The 22,444-nt window shown below is 41.2% G+C and overlaps 3 protein-coding genes across 3 annotated transcripts; 2 read left to right on the forward strand and 1 right to left on the reverse strand.

The window, feature by feature from the left end:
• Positions 1-839: 839 nt before the first annotated feature.
• LOC103721402 lies at positions 840-2,382 on the reverse strand. The gene is made up of 2 exons (XM_008811599.4): positions 1,496-2,382; positions 840-1,398 (listed from the first exon to the last, which is right to left on the reverse strand). Exons 1-2 carry the CDS (start codon positions 1,764-1,766, stop codon positions 1,226-1,228), a joined length of 444 nt encoding a protein of 147 aa, XP_008809821.3. The 5' UTR covers positions 1,767-2,382; the 3' UTR covers positions 840-1,225.
• A 2,021-nt stretch (positions 2,383-4,403) lies between these two features.
• On the forward strand, positions 4,404-10,855 carry LOC103721400 (probable serine/threonine-protein kinase PBL21). Its single transcript, XM_008811597.4, has 6 exons — positions 4,404-5,491; positions 5,598-5,858; positions 5,984-6,147; positions 6,729-6,808; positions 6,903-7,050; positions 10,258-10,855. The coding sequence occupies exons 1-6, from the start codon at positions 4,894-4,896 to the stop codon at positions 10,600-10,602; spliced, it is 1,596 nt and encodes a 531-aa protein (XP_008809819.2). The 5' UTR covers positions 4,404-4,893; the 3' UTR covers positions 10,603-10,855.
• Positions 10,856-11,450: 595 nt separating this feature from the next.
• LOC103721399 (DEAD-box ATP-dependent RNA helicase 21-like) lies at positions 11,451-14,097 on the forward strand. The gene has a single exon (XM_008811596.3). It carries the CDS (start codon positions 11,577-11,579, stop codon positions 13,686-13,688), a length of 2,112 nt encoding a protein of 703 aa, XP_008809818.2. The 5' UTR covers positions 11,451-11,576; the 3' UTR covers positions 13,689-14,097.
• Positions 14,098-22,444: the final 8,347 nt, after the last annotated feature.

A 22,444-nucleotide genomic window follows, 5' to 3' on the forward strand; every position in this document is an offset into this window, starting at 1 on the left:
AATGGTATTTCCTGATAAGGAAACACTTGAAAAGCCCATATCCACTTCAAGCACCTTATTGTCATCGTAAAAAAGACATCCCCTTACATCTCTCTGCCCCTTACATAATGGTTTCATGGTAGTGAAAGCAACATGTTTATGAAATTTATTTAAAATGCACACGCATTTTCATTATTCCTATTTGACCAATTTTCAGTTGTTGATTTTCATTTTTTTAGGTGGGATCTTTTTGGGGGTGGGGTGGGGTGGGGTGGGGTGGGGGGCGAGGGGCAAAGCAGAATTTTTTTTGATAATAACGGCCAATTTAGTCATGCCAGCTTGATTAAATGAGATAATTTCATGCATTAGTGCCCTACAGTGACAAAAGATGGTTTTATGAAAGATATGATGCCATAATAGTAATAGACCATGTGTCAACCATCAAAGATTTATGATAATGATTATTAGATTGATTATTCTAACACTAAAAGCAGCATGATAATGGTAGAAAACCTGCAGAAAATAAAAAGAATGGACTAATCCTGGTAAGATAGTTACCATCAATTTTTATCATGCCAAAAAGCACGAGGAGACAACAGGTCTGACTAATATTTCTTATGAACAACTGATCAACCAGGACCACTAGATAACTGCTGGATACTTGATTAGAGTCCAAAACATGAACAAACATATTAGCGTAAAGAAAAGAATGTAACCTTAGAGCTTGTAGGTGCAGCAGATAGAAACCCCAAAAGAACAAATTTTTAGGCCTTCACTGTGACATTCTACAAAGCATCATGTAACCCCATCTAAACCAAATCACAAAACTTTCACCTCAACTACTGTTAGCACAGTTCCTCTGAAATAACAAGCAATGATATCTCAAAGCAAAGCTGACCAAAGAGTAAAGCCCGAAACAACTGCCAAAAAATAACATCTTCAAAACAGTAACAGTAGAAAACAGCCTTTTTCATCTTCAAGACAAATGAAGAAAACAAAGAACTAGAGACTCGAGCTTCCAAATCACAATCGAAACTTATTATCATCTCAAACAAAAAGACCCAACCGACTCAATGTAAACAAATAAAATAACATCGCAGACCCAAGAAAATCTAGCGAAAATTAGATAGAAAGCGTCACTCCTGCCGCTTCTGCTCTCATGCCTCCATCTAGCAGAGCATTATTTCAAACTAACCTCCAATAGGAGAAAGTGAGGCAGCAAGGATGACAGAAAAGCCTTCATCTTTCAGTGAGAAGAAGAGATCCCAAAGCCGAGGGACTTGTTAAGCCAGGTCTTCCAGCTCCCGCTCCCTTTCCTGCCAAGCACCTCGGAAGCAGGCTCATCCACCACCCCCTGCTTCTTGCACAGCACAAAGTTCCTCGTGCCACGAAAGTCGATCGCCTCCAAGGGGTTCAAAGCTGCCAATCCAGCACAAAAGAACAACATCAGATCAATGATAAAACCCCAAATAGAGGGACGAAAGCATCAAGAAAGAATGTCGAGGCGACGCCATACCATCAGATCCAGAATTGGCACAGTAGAGAAGGAAGTTGTTGAAATCGGAGCCGAGGACGGGGAGGCGGCCCTCCCGAGCGTAGGACTTGAGGGCGGTGTGGATGACGTTGGTGACCAGCTCCCCATCGTTCACGAGGAAACGGAGAGGGCCGGCGCTGCCCAGAACGTTGACGGTGATGAGGAATCGGGTGTTGGCACCACCCCGATCGCCTCCTCCTCGCTGCTGGTTCTTCCCGAGCTTGATCTGGAAGGACGGAGCGACGTGACCCATTGTCGCCGGCGGCGGCAATCAATCAATCAAAAAAAATAAAAGGAATCGGATCTGATTTTGCTTGTTGGGAGAAAAGATGGATGAGCGCGATCAATCGGTGGTGGGGAAGGGGTGGATGGAGGGATCGAGGCCCAGGCAGCGATAGTGCCAGCCCTGCATGCAGGAGCCGAACGAGAAAGAGGAAGCCGAGGAGGACAGATGAACGCGTGCGCTGGTCGCCCTCTTCTTCGACGACGATGACGACGACGAGAAGGGCGAGGGGGATGTCAGGTAATCGCTCACCATTCACAAGAAAATACCCAAGGCTTGGATGAAGAGAGGAAACCGAAACAGCGATGGAGAGGGAGGAGGAGAGGAAGTAGAACAAGACTCGGAGCGAAGAGATAGAGACCGAGTTGGGATGGGAATTGGTTCAGAGGTATATACAAAGGAGGAGACTCTATCAGTCCGCGTCGGGTATACGCACGGCCGTTGCGTAGATCTATCTACTCGCGAGATTGTCGCGTGTTTTGATTTCGTTTATTCTCTTAACAATCTTATTGTTACACGCCGCTACGGTAATCAGATTCGTAGATTCCCGAATATTCTCAATTTTTCGGAATCCCATCGTATCGTTGCGGGCTACTGCGTGCAGGTCCCGGAGATGCCGCAAGCACGGAGCCGTCTTCTTCGATTTTTTCCCCTCTCTCTCTGCGCACGAACCTCGTGCATCTTGTTTTTTTTACCAAGCACGTAAAGAAGGCTTTTTTATCGACAAATTCTTGACGCAAACGGATTCGGACGCTAAAAGCCTAAAACCCATAGGTCCATGGTACTCTCTACCCTAGATTCCTATAGTAAATAATAAAATTCCAAAGAAAGGAGGATGGAATGATTGAATGTGACTAAAAAGGGATCAAATTAAATTGTTCACGAGGTACACCCAGTTTTTTTTTTTTTTTTTCAAAATGCATGCACGCGGGGAGCATGATTTGGATGCTTAGATGGTGGAGGCACATGGACCAAAAATGGGCTTAATGGAAGTCAATTCGGATGCTGTGTGTTCTGCGAAATATAGAAATATAATGTTAATTTATAACAGAACATATGATAAACGAAATAATTGAGCTTAGAGTGCAAGTGAAAAATTGTAACGATATATATTTGCTATACATGCAGATAATCTAAGGAGGGTTAGGAAATCAAATATGGGCTGAGTTCGTCTAATTATGAAAAGTGGAATTAGCTAACTGTGCTAATTGATATGGTCGAGATATAGTGCAATGTCATCACTTCGATTGCTCGGCCTAATTGTATTGTTAAAATATGTGACAAATGCAAAAGTAAATCAAAAGTGAAAATTTCATTGAGCTTAAAGCGTTCAAGGATTAATATGCAATGTGATAGAGAAGAGAGATCATCAAGGCAATCAAAATTCACATGTATCCTTTCCTCCGAATTTGGATATCAGAAAAGCCAATTTCCTTGCAAAAGGCTGCTGATAAATCATACTTTCATAAGCGGAAATGTACCGGATGAAGTTAGATTTTCATATATGAGGGGTATCTAGAACCAATAAACCTACAAACTGCTAATAATAATTGAAAGAAAGCCATATAGTTGATACGATTTTTTAAACAGAATAAGGGTGTATTTGCATGGCTTATTTGTACCACTATTTATTATAGTAGTAAGGCTGTAAGGATGCTTGCATGGGTCATATTTATAATTTTCTCATATTGCTTAAGGCTTTTGTTTGAGAGTTGCATGAGATGGTAGCAAAATATAAATTACAGGAAACATAAAGAGTGTGATTGATCAAGTATAAATTAATCATGCATCTAACAACCGTTGAACGAAGCTCCCAATCTCAACCTACCTATGCATTCTCATGGACTAGCTTATTTCTATTGAATACCACCTAGCTAGGATTGCCCCGTGAAGCTGCGGATAGCACCAAGAGGAGCTTGATTGGGCCTTCAAAGCCTGGCTAGTGTTAGGCAGACTTCTATGTGTCTGGATCTATAGAGCTTAGAGCAGCCCCACAATGCCGACCATGACAAGATTGGAAACCAGAGAGCAAGTTAAAATTAGGTCAAATTAATCATTGAACATAAAAGTTGTTTCATGCAACCACCAAGATTGATTCAGACTATCACACTCCTATAGTTTATTGTGCTAGACAGGGGAGTCAAATGAGAGCTGCAGAAGTTTGGCTCAATTTCATGTTAGGTGATATTATAATTTATTATTTACAGACTTGACGTATACACATTAGAGTAAACTAATTAATCCATACCCATATATTGGTTCTACTCGTAGAACCTATACACATTAGACTTGACTCCCTGGAATTTACCTTACTCTAACTCAAGATGCCTATTTGATCCCTATTAATATGGTCCATCTTTAGACTACGTAATATCGCCAACGTAAGCTGGTCCAAGTAAGGTTTTGTTCGGTCCGTGCTTTCTACTGCGGCCGATCGAGACATCTCTCATCCACTTCCGGCGACATAAATCTTTGGACACGAGATAAATCTTTCGACAGATATCCACGTGGCCACATGTGGGAACTCCACGTAAACCGGCGAGCTACTTCCCTCGATCAGTTCCCCCGGCGTAATATACTAATATCCAATCCCAGTGGTTGCTGACTAAACTGGCCGGCCATGGTGGGTGTGGGAAGGTGACCAACCTGGGAATGTAGGAACCCCTCGTTGAAGTTGAGCTGCTAAATAATCTATGCTCCATCCATCAAGTGGTACTGTAGCATCCAATCCTTCTCACGATTCGATCTCTTTTTCCCCATGGAACCCGTTCTTTCTTCGCCTGTTTTAACGCGAGCTGATGCCCTTTCTTTGTAAAATATTAAGGTAAAGCGTATTGTCAATTTGTTAGAGGGAGAGAAAAGAAAAGAGTAAAGAGAAGGAAGAAAGAATACCTCCTCCTCTTCTCTTTATCAAAATTCCCTACCCTCAAGCAAAGCTAAGTGGCACCGGGGAGCACCAGCGGCAGCTTTGTCTATTTTCTTCCTTTATGCTTGGACTCTACCATCATAGCATCCTTCTTCTTCTCTCTCTTACTTTATACTTGGAGTTGGGGGTGTTGAGACAGGTCGGTGGGGAGAGATCTGGGACGTCCGGGTGATGGGCTGCTCCCAAAGTATTATTGGCGGCGGCAGCTGCATTGAGTGTGAAGATGTGAATAACAGCCGAAAACACGGCCGGAGAGGCGGCGAAGCGGCGGCGGCGGCTTCCACCATTTCCCGGGCTTCGCCATCGCCGTCACCCGAGCTCGTAAATGTGAGGGCGTCATGTAGAAAGATGGCGTGGAGTCTCCGTCTGATGCTCTCCAGGGCAAGTACGATAAGGCGGCGGCGAAGGCGAAGGAGAGGGGAGATGGATGATGAGTGTGGTGGTTCGGAGAACAACAAGTTGTGGCTGCTAGCAGATGCCCCAGAAGAGGCGGAGGCGGAGGAGGACCCGCAGTCGGTGCACTCGTCGTTTCGGTTCAGCTTTGGCTCGCAGGCGGAGGCCGCCGTGGAGCTCTCCGGGTCTGCCGCCACGGTGCTGCTCCTGGTGAATTTGGAAGATGAGGGGGAGGGCGCGGGGGATACCCCGGCCCGCGAGCGGCAGGAATGGCAGAGACTGGAGTCGCTGGAGAGGAGCATCTCGCCGGTCGCCGGAGCGCTGGCGAGGTTCAGCTACGCCGAGATCCGGTCGGCCACCGGGGGCTTCGCCAGAGGTATCAACTTATTTCTAATTATTTGTTCGCACGGTTATAATGGATTTGTAGGACCTCTGGAAGAAATGTGACTTTTTTGGTGGGATCTGGGGATTTGTTCTGGTAGGAAGGGAGCTGGGGAGGGGGGCGCTGAGCCGGGTGTACAAGGGGAGGATTGGGGTGGGGAGGAGGGCGGTGGCGATAAAGAGGGTGGGGGGGCAGGACCGGGAGAGCGCCAAGGCCTTCTGCCGGGAGCTGATGATAGCCGGCTCCCTTCACAACTACAACATCGTCCCTCTGCTAGGTTTTTGCGTCGACAAGGAGGGCCTGTTTCTTGTGTACAAGTATGTCTCCGGTGGAAGCCTCGATCACCACCTCCATTGCCATGGTACTCTTTTTTACTTTTCTTTTCAATGCTGATTTAATTACTTTGTAGTGTAGATTTAAATGTATGTGTATCAATCCAATTACTCCAATTTTAGCTAATTTTGGTGATCGGAATTGGGCACGCAGAGAAGAAAGGGAGGGGGAAGGTGTTGCCATGGGACGTGAGGTACAAGGTAGCGATGGGGGTGGCGCGGGCGGTGGAGTACCTGCACTATGGCGCCGACAAGTGCGTCGTTCATAGGGACATCAAGCCATCCAACATCCTCCTCTCCTCTAACAAAACTCCGAAAGTGAGAACTACCCTTCTCTTTGTCATCTCTCTCTTTCTCCCCTCCCATATTTCCCTTCCCTTTGGCTGCTTGTTGCCTTTGTCACCTTTTCTTTTCTTTTCTTTAAAACAATTTGTTTCCATCATCATATGACCAGCACAAGCTTGGTTTCTTCGGTCAAGTTGATTCCGCGGTGGGCCAGTTAAGCACCCACTCTTCCCCCCTGCATAGGAAAAGAATGCTAGCCAGTCAACCTCACAGTATACATGATGTTGAAATGCTACTGCCTCATCAACTGCCCATTCCTACCAATGAATCATATGATGATGCACATCATATAGATAGATGTATTCTTTCATTTGTTCTCCAAGTAACCTAAAATTGGTTAAGTGAAAGAAAGAAAAAGCAAAAGATGTAGGGTTTTGGAGAAAGGTCGTGTCTGGTCCATCGTAACAAACGTCGTCTGTGAGTGTAATCTTACAGCATAGGTGGGGTTCTGAGTAAGGTTATGTGTGGACCACTCGTAACCAAGAAACATCATGAGCTTAATGTTGCTAGTTTGTTTTGAACCAAAAATATCTTCTGCTTGTGTTTATTGGCAGCTGTGTGACTTTGGATTGGCTACATGGATTCACGGACCCTCTCTACCCTTCCTCTGCAAGTCTGTCAAAGGAACTTTTGGGTGAGAACTCAGAAGAGACTTAATCATCTGATTTTTATTGTTAAGGAAAGCTAATTCTGATATGGTTTCCTTTTTATTGTGGTTGCAATTTCAGCTATCTAGCTCCCGAGTACTTTCAACATGGTAAGCTGTCAGATAAAACTGATGTTTATGCATTTGGGGTGTTACTCCTGGAGCTAATTACGGGGCGGAAAGCAATTGACCGAAGTAGGCCCCAGGGAGAGGAGAACTTAGTTTTGTGGGTGAGCAGTCATAATAATTTATTTTTTACTCTGTTGATTTTGCTGCTAAAATTCTCCAAACTATATAATGGGCTTATTGATGTAAAAGGTTTGTTACTCTCAGATGTCTGCAATTGAAGTACTTGTGCTAAGAGTATCGGTAGACCTGCCTGTCATCTTATTCTTCTATCCTCCAGCCCCCATTTCATCTTCATTTGCCAAAAGATTGCTGGTCTAGGTAGCCAATAATAAGAAGTTAATTATAGGAAGAAAAGATTGCTGGTTGTCATATGGTCATGGATGGTGCATGGTACTACATCTGTATCAGTTGGTATATGCCAAAAACCAACATGTTGGACCATACTTTCTTGATATGCATTATGGACCTGCCTCTAACCCCATTGCCCTGAGTGGCGAGTATAAGCACTAGACAAGTATTTCTGGATGTACAAGAAACAGTGCTTGGCATAATATGGGTGGCCTACTACTAAATCGGACTTATAGAGTAGCTTAACCAGGGTTGTTGTGTTAGGTTTCTATTGGCAGGAAAAGGAAATCTTTTAAAGAGTACTGATGCCTGTCTTCAGTTTATAAGAAAAAGAAATGAGAACATGGAAAACAGGATAGTTGGTTTAGCATAAACTTTAAGGTTATATCTGACTTGTCTACACAGGCATCTATTATGGCCACTAGGGTTGTTGGTAATCAGTAGCTTGTTTGAGTTAACATTTTTTTTAAGAATAAAGTTGACACGTCAACTAAAATGCACTAGCCCGCTAGCTGCTATTTAGGGATGCATGTTATCCAATTACTAGGTCCTAGTTTTATATTAATTATTCTTATTTTTTCTCAATGCATGATACAACTAGCTAGAATTAGTACTTAGCTCAACCTAGAGTGACCAAGCAAATTAGATCAACATTTCTAGCACCTAGTTTTAATAATGAATAGCAATGAAACTAGCCACAAAGGGTGATGAATTGCGTGTAGAGCCTCTAGTCGGCTAGATTCCATGATATTAGCTGGTCACCTTTAACCGCCTAAGAGTTGTTGGCCCTCCTTGGAACAGAGGGGAATGCCCTTATTCCCTTCTCCTCAACAATATTGGTTAAGGCATGTAAAACCTGCATGGAAATCTTGCAGGCATTACTTGCACCTGAACCACCCCTACTTTTGGTGCACCATCTATTGGGAGGAAGCAGGTTTCCAACACTATTTCTCTTGTGGGTCCTTTAAAAATAAAATGCAGATAATGCCTGCTATATATACATATAAACTTGTCAAGGTAATTATTGAAAAAAAGTTTAATGGCAGAATATCAACTTATGCAATGTTGAGTCGATGGGACTTTCTATTCTAAGATTTTCTTGTGATGATGGACATCATTAAATATCAAAGTTTCTATTGAATTTGTCCATGCATTTGTAAGGTACTACATTTGATCGCTGACAATTACAATCTTATTGTGTGGAAATGTTCATTTATAAAAAAAAATCCATTAGCATCTTCTCTTCATTTGGTACCTATGTTCCACTAAATCTATCAAATAAAGAAATAAAAGAACATATTGAGGAAAAAAATGTTATCTAACAAGTTTTATGAATTAGGGTCCGAAAAAACTTATCCTTTGATGTACTAGTTGCATCTGCGAGGGATCTTTGTTTGTAGGTTAATTATGTTATTTGCTTTGGCTTGTTAATCTATCATAAATATTTCATAGATCTATGTTTTTTTGAATATTTTAGAAACATGAATAATGGAGGATTGAATGCTGCTTATTTTGGTTTTATTACTTTAGTTGTTGTTGAAATCAAATAGTGATTAATGCTTCAGTTAACACTATGTATAAGGAAAATATCTTAACATGCAATCAACTTATTAGGCATAAAGCCTTGCCCAAAGCATAAAAAGATCAAAAAAGGGCAAGCTCTTTGAAGGAACATAATCATCATCCAAATGTCATTTCTATATAGATTAGATAATCAAGACTTAGTAGTGGAATATCACATATAATTACTTCACCAATCATATCCGATACATATGCTACCATACCATGTGATAAGAATCACAAAAATGGGATACAGTCAGAATATCTTAGCATCAGTGTGTCAAATTTGTTTGAATTCTTATTATCTTGTGTTTCCTGATTTGAATTGTTCTCTCTCTCTCTCTCTCTCTCTCGCCCCTCCCTCCTTCCCTCCCTCTCTCACTCTCCATGGCCTTGTGACTGCACAGAATTTGCACCAATCTGAGATAAAAGCCCTCTTCCAATCCTCTCCTAAACCAACCATTCCCACCAAGCCATTTCCTCATGGGCAAGTTCGATGCGTCCCTTCCCTCACTGGCAAACACACCATGTCTACACCATGCCCAGCACTAATTCCCAATGAGGGGCTAATGCATTTCATCTTTGTCCCAGACTCCCAGTTGTTGCATCTAAATGCTTAAATACACTTTATTTTGTGATGCTGTAGTAACACCATAGGCCCCAAGTTAATTGGTATTCTAAACCCTTACATCCTTATCCAAACTAAGAATGATGGCGATACATTGTTATCTTAGTTGTTCTTGCAACATTCTTATTACTATTTTTAAGGTCGGATTTTGGCAAAAGGTTTTCAGAGACAGATTAGGGGTACCTACACATCTGATGACTTTTTTTAGAGAAGTAGGATGGGAGTATCGGATGACATAATAACCATAGCCTTCAACATGATGGTTAATATTATTTTGTAGTTTTAGTAGGAGATAACAAAATACTTTAGATTGCAAGTATCTCACAAATGACATCTTTAAAAGGTTGACAGTTCAAGTAGCTTATTGTAACAATTTCCCTTTGAGAATTTAGGTTTCTAACAATTACCATAAAGCACAATTTTAGATGGTTTTTGTGCATATCTCAATATCTGATTAGCCAATTTCTAGTTTATTATATCCAAAACTCTTTTATTTGTGAAGTCTTAAGTGCCTTTGTCCCGCTTGTTTCTTGTTATCTCCATGCTTAGACATCTTCACGCAGCAGTCATGGAGATATGACCATCAAGATTACCCTAATACTGCTAGATATATGTAATTTTCTACTGCCATAAGCATTCTGCATGAAAGGCCAGGGAGATTGCCTGGTGAATCTGAAAAACTGAAATTATCACAGATGTTAAATAATTCATCATACCGCTGCTGAATATCTACATCAATTTTGCGTGCTGACAAGCATGTAACTTTTGGCAGGCAAAGCCACTCCTGCAGCAGGGTGAAGGAGCAGTGGAGAAATTGGTCGATCCAAGGTTAAATCCCAGCTCATATCGTTGGAATGAGATGATCCGGATGATTCGTGCAGCCACTGCTTGTATTAACAGTGATGAATCAGGAAGGCCAAGCATTGATCAGGTGATTGGAATGTTGCAAGGAGAAGACACTTGTGGCGACTGGTCCATTTTCACTGGTAATGGTTGCCTTGCAGGATATGGTTCTCAGTCACACGATCCATTGGAAAAGATTGATATGAGAGGCCATCTAGCGCTGGCCATGCTTGGGGTTTCTGACACTGAGGAAGATGACTTGTACTGTCGATGAATCACTTTAGCAACCTCAAGTTTCTGTACTCTTACTCTTTATTTACCTGTTTTCCTTTCTTTATTTCTTTCTCTTTTTTTTCCCTTGCTGAGACCTTAAATTAGCCTGTTCACCGATTGTCTTCCTTTTTGGTTCGGTAAATCAAGTTGTATATATGTTGTTGGCAAAGGAAACAAAATATTTTGTCCACATGTGAAATTTATGACAAAGCATTGTTCTATAAACAAAAGCATTGTTGTTGTGTTGGGGGCCACATAGTTGCTCTAATCTTCTCTTCTGAGGAACTGTACAAGTAGCATAATGCCAATCATTGTCTCAGAGTCTCTTTTTGATGGCGATTTTTTCAGTTGTGCACGCAAGAATTAAAACATGAACAAGCTAAGCTCTTTTGAGGAACCATTTTAACGTTCAACAGAAAATATTAATTTTGTGGTTCAAAGTTTAACTGACATCTAGTTCCCTAGGATAGTTGATAAATCCATGGTGAAAGGTGGAACTTAGCTTGGCAAGCAGCCAAATTTCATTATAACAGGTGCAATTCTTCAGATACGGCAAAGATAAACACCACCAAGTGTTAATAGTTTACAACACATGGATATTTTAATCTAGTCTATAATTTTGATATATGATTCAGGAAATATTTGATGATTCCAAATAGATTTGTTGAAGAATTATTGGGTCAAGAAAAAAAAAAAAGGTGAAAATAGTTTGAAAAAGGAAATAATAATAAAATTATTATTGCTACGAATATATCCATTCAAAGGGGGAAAAAAATTAAAGGTTAAAAGAAAATGAAAATCCGAGGATCCACCGCCACACGATATATGCCGACTCACTAGTAAGGGGGACAGTGACAGTTTTTAACGCCCTAACCCGATCTCTCTGCCGCTCTCCTTTCCCCTCCTGCGACGAACCAAGCGACCCCTCCTCCTCCACTCTCTCATCTTCCCGTCCCTCCCTAACTCCCCAACGCCATGAAGCGCTCCGCCGACGATCGGGACCGCAAGCTCCCCGCCGCCGCCGAGGTGAAGCCCGTCTTCATCTCCAAGGCCGAGCGCCAGCGCCTCGCGCTCCAGCGCCGCGAGGAGGAGGTCGCCGAGCAGCGCCGCCGCGCCCAAGACCTCCTACACAACCAAATCCACCGCCCCTCCTCCTCCAACTACAAGCCCGACCCCCCCTCCTTCGCCTCCGACACCAACCACCGCGACCGCGACCGGGACCGGGACCGGGACCGGGACCGGGACCGAGACCGGGACCGCCGCGCCCGCGACCGCGACCGCGACCGAGACCGGGAGGAGGAGGCCCGGAGCCGCGAGCGCGCCCGCCTCGAGAAGCAGGCGGAGAGGGAGCGGGAGAAGGAGCTGGAGGCCATCAAGGAACAATACTTGGGGTTCAAGAAGCCCAAGAAAAGGGTCATCAGGCCCAGTGAGAAGTTCCGCTTCTCTTTCGACTGGGAGAACACCGAGGACACCTCCCTCGACATGAACACCCTCTACCAGAACCCTCACGAGGCCCGCCTCCTCTTCGGCCGCGGCTTCCTCGCTGGTATTGACCGCCGCGAGCAGAAGAAGCTCGCCGCGCGCCACGAGAAGGAGACCCGCGACGAGATCCGCCGCAAGGAGGGCGTCGAGGAGCGCCCCGAGGAGGCCGCGGCCCAGCGCGAGAAGGAGGCTGCTGCAGAGCTCTACGACGCCTTCGACATGCGCGTCGACCGCCACTGGACCGAGAAGAAGCTCGAGGAGATGACGGAGCGCGACTGGCGTATATTCCGCGAGGATTTCAATATGTCCTACAAGGGCTCTCGTATCCCTCGCCCGATGCGCAGCTGGGCCGAGAGCAAGCTCAGCCCTGAGCTCCTGAAGGCTGTGGAGAAGGCCGGCTACAAAACACCGTCCCCCATCCAGATGGCTGCCATCCCTCTCGGTATTCAGCAGCGCGATGTGATCGGGGTTGCTGAGACCGGGTCTGGGAAGACAGCGGCCTTTATCCTCCCCATGCTCACATATATCACGAAGCTGCCGCCCATAAGCGAGGAGAACGAGGCCGAGGGGCCCTATGCGGTGGTGATGGCACCTACTCGCGAGCTTGCGCAGCAGATTGAGGATGAGACGGTGAAGTTTGCTCATTATATGGGGATCAAGGTTGCCTCGATTGTCGGGGGTCAGTCAATTGAGGAGCAGGGTTTTAAGCTGAGGCAGGGGTGCGAGGTTGTGATTGCCACTCCTGGGCGTCTTCTGGATTGTTTGGAACGACGATATGCTGTCCTCAACCAGTGCAACTATGTTGTTCTCGACGAAGCTGATCGGATGATTGACATGGGTTTTGAGCCGCAAGTTGTTGGTGTCTTGGACGCAATGCCTTCCAGCAATCTGAAGCCTGAGAATGAGGATGAGGAGCTTGATGAGAAGAGAATCTACCGGACGACTTACATGTTTAGTGCAACCATGCCCCCAGCTGTGGAGCGCCTCGCTAGGAAGTACCTGAGGAACCCTGTTGTCGTGACAATTGGCACAGCAGGGAAGGCCACTGATCTCATCACTCAGCATGTGATCATGGTGAAAGAGTCAGAGAAGATGCCCAGGCTTCGAAGGCTGCTCGGTGACCTTGGTGACAAGACAACCATTGTGTTCTGCAACACCAAAAAGACTGTGGATGCAAAGGCCAAAGACTTGGACAGACTGGGTTATAGGGTGACGACAGTCCATGGAGGGAAGTCACAGGAGCAACGAGAGATCAGCCTGGAGGGATTCAGGAACAGGCGGTTCAATGTTCTTGTAGCAACAGATGTGCTAGGGCGTGGGATTGATATTCCTGATGTTGCTCATGTTATCAACTATGACATGCCAACACATGTTGAGATGTACACTCATCGCATTGGAAGGACAGGGCGTGCTGGAAAGACAGGAGTGGCGACGACGTTTTTGACTCCTGAAGACTTTGCAGTTTTCTATGATCTGAAACAGATACTGATCCAGAGCAACAGTCCGGTGCCACCAGAGCTGGCCAGACATGAGGCATCGAAGTTCAAGCCAGGAACCATTCCAGATAGACCTCCAAAGCGGAATGAAACAGTTTTTGTTCATTGATGGAAATGGGACTCTGGATCTTGATGATGAACCAAATACCAGATTGGGCGTTCAGGACCTAATGATACCATTTTTCTTGCTTTTATGGCCAGTTCACGGCTCTCCTTCTGATCGGGAGAAGGCATTTAAAATTGCATGAGTCCCAAGGTGCATTTATTCTGTCTTGATTATAAGAAAGTAGGATTTTTTTTTTTATCTATTCTGTGATAGGAGATTTGGAAATGCTATATGGCTCGTGGATATTTTCTTGTTAAAATATTTTCAATTTATTCGAAGCATATATATGCCAGTAATATGGGCACGTGTGTATTTAGGAATGATTTGAACCCAATCTCTGATAAGAGTTTGGGTAATGTTATGTAAATTGTACATATTGTCCTATTAGAAGAATTTTGCATTGTTCCAATTATCTTTATTCCAGGCCACTTTTTTTCTTCGGAAAAAAATGGTTGCATCCTTGCTCTGTCTCTGTGGAGCTATCAAGTGTACCCTTCACTTTGGTGAACAAATGAGTATCTGCCAACTTACATGCACTTCTTTTGGTTATTGGTAAGTAAACATATTCGTATTGGTGCAATTTAGTTCTGGGCACTTTATGAAACTATTGTGGCCTTTCATTGTCAAAAAGTGGAAGGACTTACAGCATAGGCTTTCTTCTCATTCTCATTCTCTTGTCCATGTGTGATTAATTTGATTTCTAATCACAGATATAGGAAATTTTTAATTTTATTTATAATCTTATTTCTAATCATCGATATAGGAAATTTTCTTGACTCACACAATAGTTAACTATTATAGTTTATGCTGTTTTCCATGCAAGTACAAGTTCCATTCCTTTTATGATTATTTCGTTCTTTCTGTTGGAAAGGCTGAGATATAATCTATAATATAACCATCTACTCTCCAATTTATTTGCTCTTTTAAGTAGTTAGGAGTTTGAGTGTGATGAAAATTTTGAAATGTGATTTGTAACCTATAATCATTTAAAAAGTGCATGCCATTGTGTCTTCCTGTTAAATTGCTCTTATTTTACATGAAAGAAATTGTTACCATGAGAAAGATAATGTTATGGCTCTTTTGCATATACTACTGCAGAATCAGAACAACTGATTTTCCCTGTGATTTTAAGATAGTAAATATTACGGTTGAGCTTATGCTACTAGATAGTTGAATGTAATTACAAGGTTAAGGAAAGCCTTATGAGTAATTGAGAGTCAGAAATTTTGTGAAGTATAATTTCCCAAGATCTTGACATGTGTCTTTCTGATTACCTTTATTAGAACCAAAGACATCATCTAATGAATCCTTTTGTTCTCTTAATCTTACTAACTTATCGTACATTTAAGACTTTGGTAATAGAACCTCTAAATGTGATGGGATGTTCTTCATGAATTTATGTTTAGTTTTAACATGTAATCCACATACTTATAACTGAACTCTTGATATCTTTTTAGCTTTTCCCCCAATGATCCAAAGGGCTAGTAGATTGTTGGAAAGTCTATAAATAAATTGGAGCTGAACTTGGATTCTTTGGTTATGCTTGACAACTAGGATAATTAACTTATGCTTTTAACCATACAAGTCACATCTCTAATTTCTATTGCATATATGCAATAGAATTGTTGGGGAATTTTTCACGTGTACAAGGAGATTATTGGTTTGGATTAGATTAATTTAGCAACAATTTGGTAAGGGGACGAATTATCTTATCAATATTTTGTAAGAACTTTGGTTGTACTTAGTAAACATTTATCAAAGTTAATCTGCCATTGGAACTTCAGTTAGCTTTATAGTAATCAATTGGTAGTCATTCATATTGGCAACCTAAACCCCAAGCCATTTGGATTCTTACTTGTACTTTCACCATTATGATCTGTGAGGTGCAACTTCATTACTTTTGTGATTATCCATATCTGATTTGGAGATAGGTTACTTTAGCCAAGTTTTGCTAATTGGACAATTTTTAGTATTATTTGAGAATGAAGCCACAGAATTTGGGCAAAAAAGTGAGAGTGATGCTATTTTATTGGATATGCCTATATATCTGAAGAAGGTGATCGATCAAAGGAATCTATGTTGACATAAGTCAGGAGGGAAGAAAGGTCGAGTGAGAATTCTCCTTTTTCCATTGAAAAGAGAAGCAAATTTATTTTCTCCTCCCTTTATCTCCTTGTAGTAACCATGTTGTCCCACCCTCATCATTCTCTGATCACACCCTTCATCTCCTCAATTCTAAGGTTATGCCTAATCCTTTCGTGCTTCAATACTCAGACTATATCTACCCATGAAACCTCTCCATCCCCGCATTTCCTCTAATCATCCCTAACTTCGTGTTATCAATTACTTAACTAAGGCCTCATGCAATCTCTCCAACCACATTGTTCATGGTCTCCATGACACCTCTCAGACTTATCACAACCATCGCTCAAGTTGTAGTATGATAAATTCTTAAACTTTGCATCTTCTGACCACTCATGGCTATTTGATCACATATTTCTTTTAGGGGAATAAACGTCCCTAAGACTTCCTTCTGTAAATTAGTCCTATAATGGAGATAGGAATTCCAGCTGTCTGATCCTTGCTCTCTGATAATGGGGATGGTTGTCCATCCAAAACCCCAGATCATAGCATTCACAGGCCTTTACCACATCAATCAAGTTAATCACAACCCCATGATCTCATCATAATATGCGAGCAAAATGGAGCTTTATTGAAGAAGTTTGATGTGAAGGGGTTGAATTATTCATGGAATCTTTGGATTTACAAAAGCTTCTTGCCTTCTTGGCAACTCTTTCCTTTTGGTTTGGCCTCTTTTCTTCCTTTGTTGAAAAGAGAAGAGAGAAGAGAAATGTCAATGGAAGAAGGGCCAAATGCATTTTTGTTATCTGACTGGTGTTAATGTTTTCATGTATTAGTTATTTCAAAAGAACTTTTTAAATAGAGTTTTTAATAAATCTACTTGCCAAGATTGCAAACCTGATGTCATAACCCTTCCATCGACCCATCCTGTGATCCCTGTAGGCCAGAGGTAGGATGTGTGCTGCTGTTCTTTATCTCATTACTGATGATCAAGGAAACATTCTATCAAAAGGGATTCAAAAATGTTACCTTGTGCCTCAACTTCCTGTATAGTGAATTTAGATTCTTCACTACTACCTTCATATCTTGTTGCTAATGTTGTTCACTTCTTTGGGCATATTCTGGGGGTGTAGTCCTTGTTTTTAAGTTGGAAACAGCCAAAAATAGACTAGCCATTGGTATGCAATTGGAGTTTTTAGGGTTATGGTAATTGGTTGCAGGCTGTCAAGTAGTTGATTTCCCTTGCAACTTCTCTTCAACTAGAAATACCACTTGAATACCGAACAGTTCAACCTGGAAATTCTACTATATCATCCTGTATGATTGCCTAAAGCCAGCATGATATCTGGTTGCTAATCGTATTGAGTGACTATCTTAAAGAACATCTTTATTTTTAGTAACTGACTCATTCTTTTTGGCTCAGGTCGTGAAGCTCTAAATACAATTGCTGAGTCTGATCCATCAGCAGACATATGTATCAAGCCCTGTCATTCATTTTAACCCATGTTGGCACTTATGTGACTAGTTCTTCTATTATGTCTTGCAGTCAGCCCCATCACATGAGTCCCTTCTTTCATCTTTGCACTGACAACTGCACTTTCCTTCCCTTGGCAGCTGAATAAAGGAAGTATGACAACTGGATCGATCAAGAAAAATATAAGGTTCATTGTTTCAAAAACAATACGGGATTTTTTTCTTAGCCATTTGTGAGGACCTGTTAATGATGCATAGGGATCCATCCGACAGTTTTTAGGATCCGAAGGATGATTGTCACTAGTACACCATCAACATAAGTTGATTGTTGCCCCAAGAATTTAATTCTATATTTGGTGGTCCGAGGAATCCTAGATCAATTTTTGACTATTGCATTCTCAAGAAGATTGGTTTTTGCTAACTTTCACACCTAGCCTTTGGGGTGGGTTGAACTCTCGTATGAGGTACCCTGTCTTCTAAAACTGCAGGATGAGAGGAATGTCCATGGTTACTATGTTGGCACCTGGTGCAGGGGTACATTAGCACCTCAGGAATCAATGTTGTAGATCTTGCCTTGACACATTCTCTCGGTTGCCCTTTGATTAATTTACAGTAAGCAATCCTCTAAAAGTTCTCCATCTTCTGCTCGAAAATGATCAAGCATGGTGCCGTCATCTGTTTGTCTCCAGTATCGACATGTCTTAATGATTTTATACGTGCTTTGACCACTTAGTTGTGTAAAGATGCTCTGGCCACTTTATACCAAACCATTGAAGCCTCATAGTGTTTGGGCCTGCTACTCAGTTGTATAAAGGGGCCTAAATCAATGGAGCCTCCTAGTGATTAGTTGTATAAAGTGGCCTAAATCAATGGAGCCTCCTAGTGATTGGGCGCATGAACAAGTAGGATGATGCTACTGTACTTTTAAATTGGGTTAATAATGCTTTTTGGAGGTTTTGATGGTATTCTGTTCGCTAATCTGGTTTTGGACTGATAAGGGGAAATGTCCAGATTCAGGGACTAGGAAAGGTGGGAGTTTTTAGGTTATGAAGGTTCAAGTTTATAAGAGAGTCTATAGCAGAGAAAAAGATCTGTATGAGTTCATGAAACCACACAGTGTGATCAGCCCCTGATGTGAGGGTTTTAACAAAAGTTGGCTCTTTCCTTCCAACAGTAGAAAGGTTGGTTCTTTAGATGCACGTTCTAAAACTTTGTTATGATGGGAAGCTAGAATGGGAATTACTTCAACTGGAAGCCAGTGAAATAAGAGAGAAGGGTGTTTTTGTGAAGATGAAGATGAAAGGAATAAGTCCGCGATAGTGAAAACAGCTCAAGAAACAAAGACTTGGGCAATGCAAGGCAAGAACCCTTTTATTAGTTATGTGAAGGCAAAGTTGTGGAAGCAGCTTCTTTGGTACAATATACAATAAATTTCCTATTAATTAGTAAATTCTATGATTTGAAGAAATTTGAGAAGAGCATAGAGGACATGTTGGGTTTCTAAATTTTCTTGATATCTGATGGTTTGAATGTCTTTTTGAGTGGCTGGTAGTCACAAATTTGTGGTACATCAGTCTGAAGTATGCGATGTGAGTGATGCTTTCATGCATCACTAACCCAACGGAAACTTGTTAAGATGCTCTCTGGGCTAGAATTCGTATAAAGGAGAAACTTGCCTCATGCAGTCAGTCAATCCATTATGTCACAGATCAACAAATCAGTGCCATTCTTCAATTAGTATGATCAATTTTCTCTTACTTGTTTAAGGATCCTAATAAAAGAATCACCTGCCTTTACCCCAGAAAAAAAGAATCACCTGCCTGTCTGCTCTTGAATTCAATATGGTAAAACACAGATTCTTCATTTCCCTAATACTTTTAATGTTGGAGTTTGTTTACTTTGAATATCTTTGAAATGAGTGGTTAGTGTAATTCTTAAGATCCTTTGGATCTACTTCTAAAAATAAAATCTAGTAAATAGTAATTAGGAGATCTGACTTGTTATCTAACGAAAGTAGAAATCGTTCTTTACTACTACATAATTGTAGTTTAGGTTCTCATGATAGCTTTGGTTTGCCTACTCCAAACATCCTGATACTGTGCATTTCTTGCTCTCACGTGATATTTAAGAAAGCAACCTCCAGATAGATCTTTTTTCCCCTTTTCGAGTTGCATTTTGGCTGTGTCTTATAAGTTGTGCCTTAAATGTAATCTTCTATGTCAAACCACCTTCTTTCTTTGTTTCAACCCTTGGCAAACTTGTAGGAATCATTATGGGTTGCCCCCTTGTTGCGTAAGCTAGGGTGGGAACCTTGGAGGGTGGCTCTTAGGTCATGCAAGTTTAGATAGGTTTCCTATAAGCTGACTAGCCTTCTTGATTTTGCAGCTGGGCCCTTTGATTTACCTGACAGATATGGTCTAACACATGATTCTGCATGAAGACATTTTAGACATTTGAATGATGTTACAATTGTCAGAATTGGGAGCAGGTGAGGGTGTGGATGCAGGGAAGTGGATACTTTAGAAACCTTTTTAAGTAAGGAAGCACATAAGAAGTGGGTGCAGGTTCGAGATTCTAGGAAGATTCTAAAGCCGGTGGCGCTACCCTAAGAAGAAGATTCCGGCTCCTAAGATTTTACTCGTAGACCTGCACCTGTAGTTGACACTTGAACTGGGTAACATAGGAAGCTAAATAAGTGAGTGAATAGATAGAAGGTAAACCTATAAGAAAAGGAGGAATTAATTTCAGAAAAAAGAAAGTTAATAGGTCTTATTATGACATAATTGTTACCACCAAATAACTGAGAAATTGTGACCTAATTTTAAAGGGATGATCACTTTAGTGGATGTAGTTGTTTACAAAAATTGCTATATTCCATGTGATCTAAAGTAAAATTCACTAAACCAGTTGAGTGTCTATGTTTGTGTAATTGGTCTACACATCATTTGGGGTAGTAAAGACAAGTTTAGGGTTGTTTGGTAGGCTGTTTTAACCAGAAACTGAATTCATTAATCTCATGTAATTGGGTATTGAGATTATAAATGTTCCGGTGAAAATGCAGGCCTGTTTTTATGTGATCCAGGAAAACCCAAAAAATATGGATTTCAGGTTATATGAGGCCCTCATCTTTCTGAAAATTGTGTTCCCTGAAAAAAGCATGGAATTTATTGATTAGGTGACAACTGCGCTCTCAGGTCAAGTGATGATGCTTCCAACAGCCCACCTCTAGAACCACCAGTCTCCTAAGGTACACCAACAAAGCATGGCAAATTAATCCATTTGCATGTACTTGAATTAGACAACTTTGGTATGCCATTTCATTCCTTTTGTACTTCCCTCTTTTGCTTTTCTTGTTTTTCAATACTATTGTCTGGTTGCACCAAGCAAAAAGATTGAAGTTTTATGTGATATGTAGGCTCAGTCGCTGATAAGAGTCTGTGGTAGCCATACTTTTTCTGGTATTTTTAGCTACAGATATCAAAAACCCAGAACAATACTTTTAAGACTTTTTTCGGTTACAAATTGAACCATGTACAAGGATTGTTGCAGGGAAGTCCTAATGACCATTCTAACTAGAACCATTTTTCCATTATCATTCTCCATGGAGAATCCTTTTTTACATTATTCTGCTTTTTTTGTGGAGTTTTTCCATTCTCATCAAATGCATATATGGTATTAAATCCATTTGCCAGTTATAATGACTTGATGCGTGGATTTTCTTTTGAATGGTGCATGATACTACCTTTTCCCTCGTTATTAGTGATTGATCTGTTGCCCATAACCTATCAACTACCCCATCTAGTGGAACTTTGGTTGGGAATGATCCTTTTCAGTTGATCCTTTGTGGCAGTTGTAGCTTTAGCACCCTATGGATACAGCTATACCAACGTATAGAACAGATACTGTTCAAGTAAGTTCATCTTTTCTATCTTATTGTTGTTCTGTGTATTAGTTTATTGCCCTCAATCAAGTTAAAATTTTAATATGGAGATACGTAAGTCATCTTATTTTCTTTGATCAATGGTATCTTCTCTCTCTGTGTCCAGCTTAGAAATGTTTGTGGAACTATTTAGACTTCAAATGACCAATGTAACTCTTCATGCTATTGTTAGGTGACTTTTTTTGTAACTTTTGTGTATTCCTTGGATAAACTTATGTTTCATTTATTTATTTATTTATTTATGATATCAATCTTACATTATTTTGTCTACATAATCCTTCTGCCCTTCATAAAGAATCTGAATTCCTGTGCACTTCTATATGAACTTTTTTTAAGCACTCTTTCTCTCTCTCAATCAATCAATCAATCACAATAAAAAACAATCCCTTGTTTAGTCTTACTGAGCATTTTACATGCTATGTTCAGTTGTTCTGGGTGTATCTCAAGCCATTTATGCTATACGAGCATCCATGATGCTCTTCCTGTTGTAAATTTCAATTCTGAAATCTTAATCTTGGGTTTCCAGAGCTTGTATGTATGCTCAAGCATAATTTGAATGATGCCATAACTTCAATCTACGTCCACTGCAATGAGTTAAATTCTGTTAGTTTCTGATTTTCTTCCAGTCTTTGGTTCTTTCCTCTCTTTAAGTTGGTTGCTCATGATTCATTTTATATGATCATGTTCTAGGTGCTTGTTAACAGTACCGTGACTGGCTTCCTGACCAAAAATTTTATTTGTCTTTGGAAAATTCATGCTTGAAAAGGAATCATATGGAATCAACATGGGTCGCCTTAGATGTGCATTATAGAACAAGCAGCTAAAGAAATGGTATCAGATTATGGAAGATTGAATTTTTTGGCTGGATATGTTATGAGCTGTCACTTGTTGATCAAATTTTGTGAGGTGGGATTTGTTCAGGATCAAGTTTGTACTAACTATTATGTCTTCAAAATGAATCTTTTTCTTTCTTTTTTTTGGTTTTGTTTTTCTTTTTCCCAAAATTACACGAAAGATTGTATAGAAGTATATTAGGAGAGGTGCATGCATGTTAGGCTAGCTATTCAGCTCATTTGCTCCAAGACGACTGATGATCACCCTCGAGTTGAATGTTAAACAATAAAAACATCAAACTATTTTTTCCGCACAATCAGCTTTTAACTAACTGCTAAAGGATTGTTAGGTAAAGGCATTTGTCTGATCATTTTATTTCCGTTACTTATCCATTTCTATTTGACAATGTCAAATGCTTGCAGGTTTAGAG

The sequence above is a fragment of the Phoenix dactylifera genome, chromosome 8 (assembly GCF_009389715.1).
Source record: "Phoenix dactylifera cultivar Barhee BC4 chromosome 8, palm_55x_up_171113_PBpolish2nd_filt_p, whole genome shotgun sequence".
Taxonomy (NCBI): Eukaryota; Viridiplantae; Streptophyta; class Magnoliopsida; order Arecales; family Arecaceae; genus Phoenix; species Phoenix dactylifera.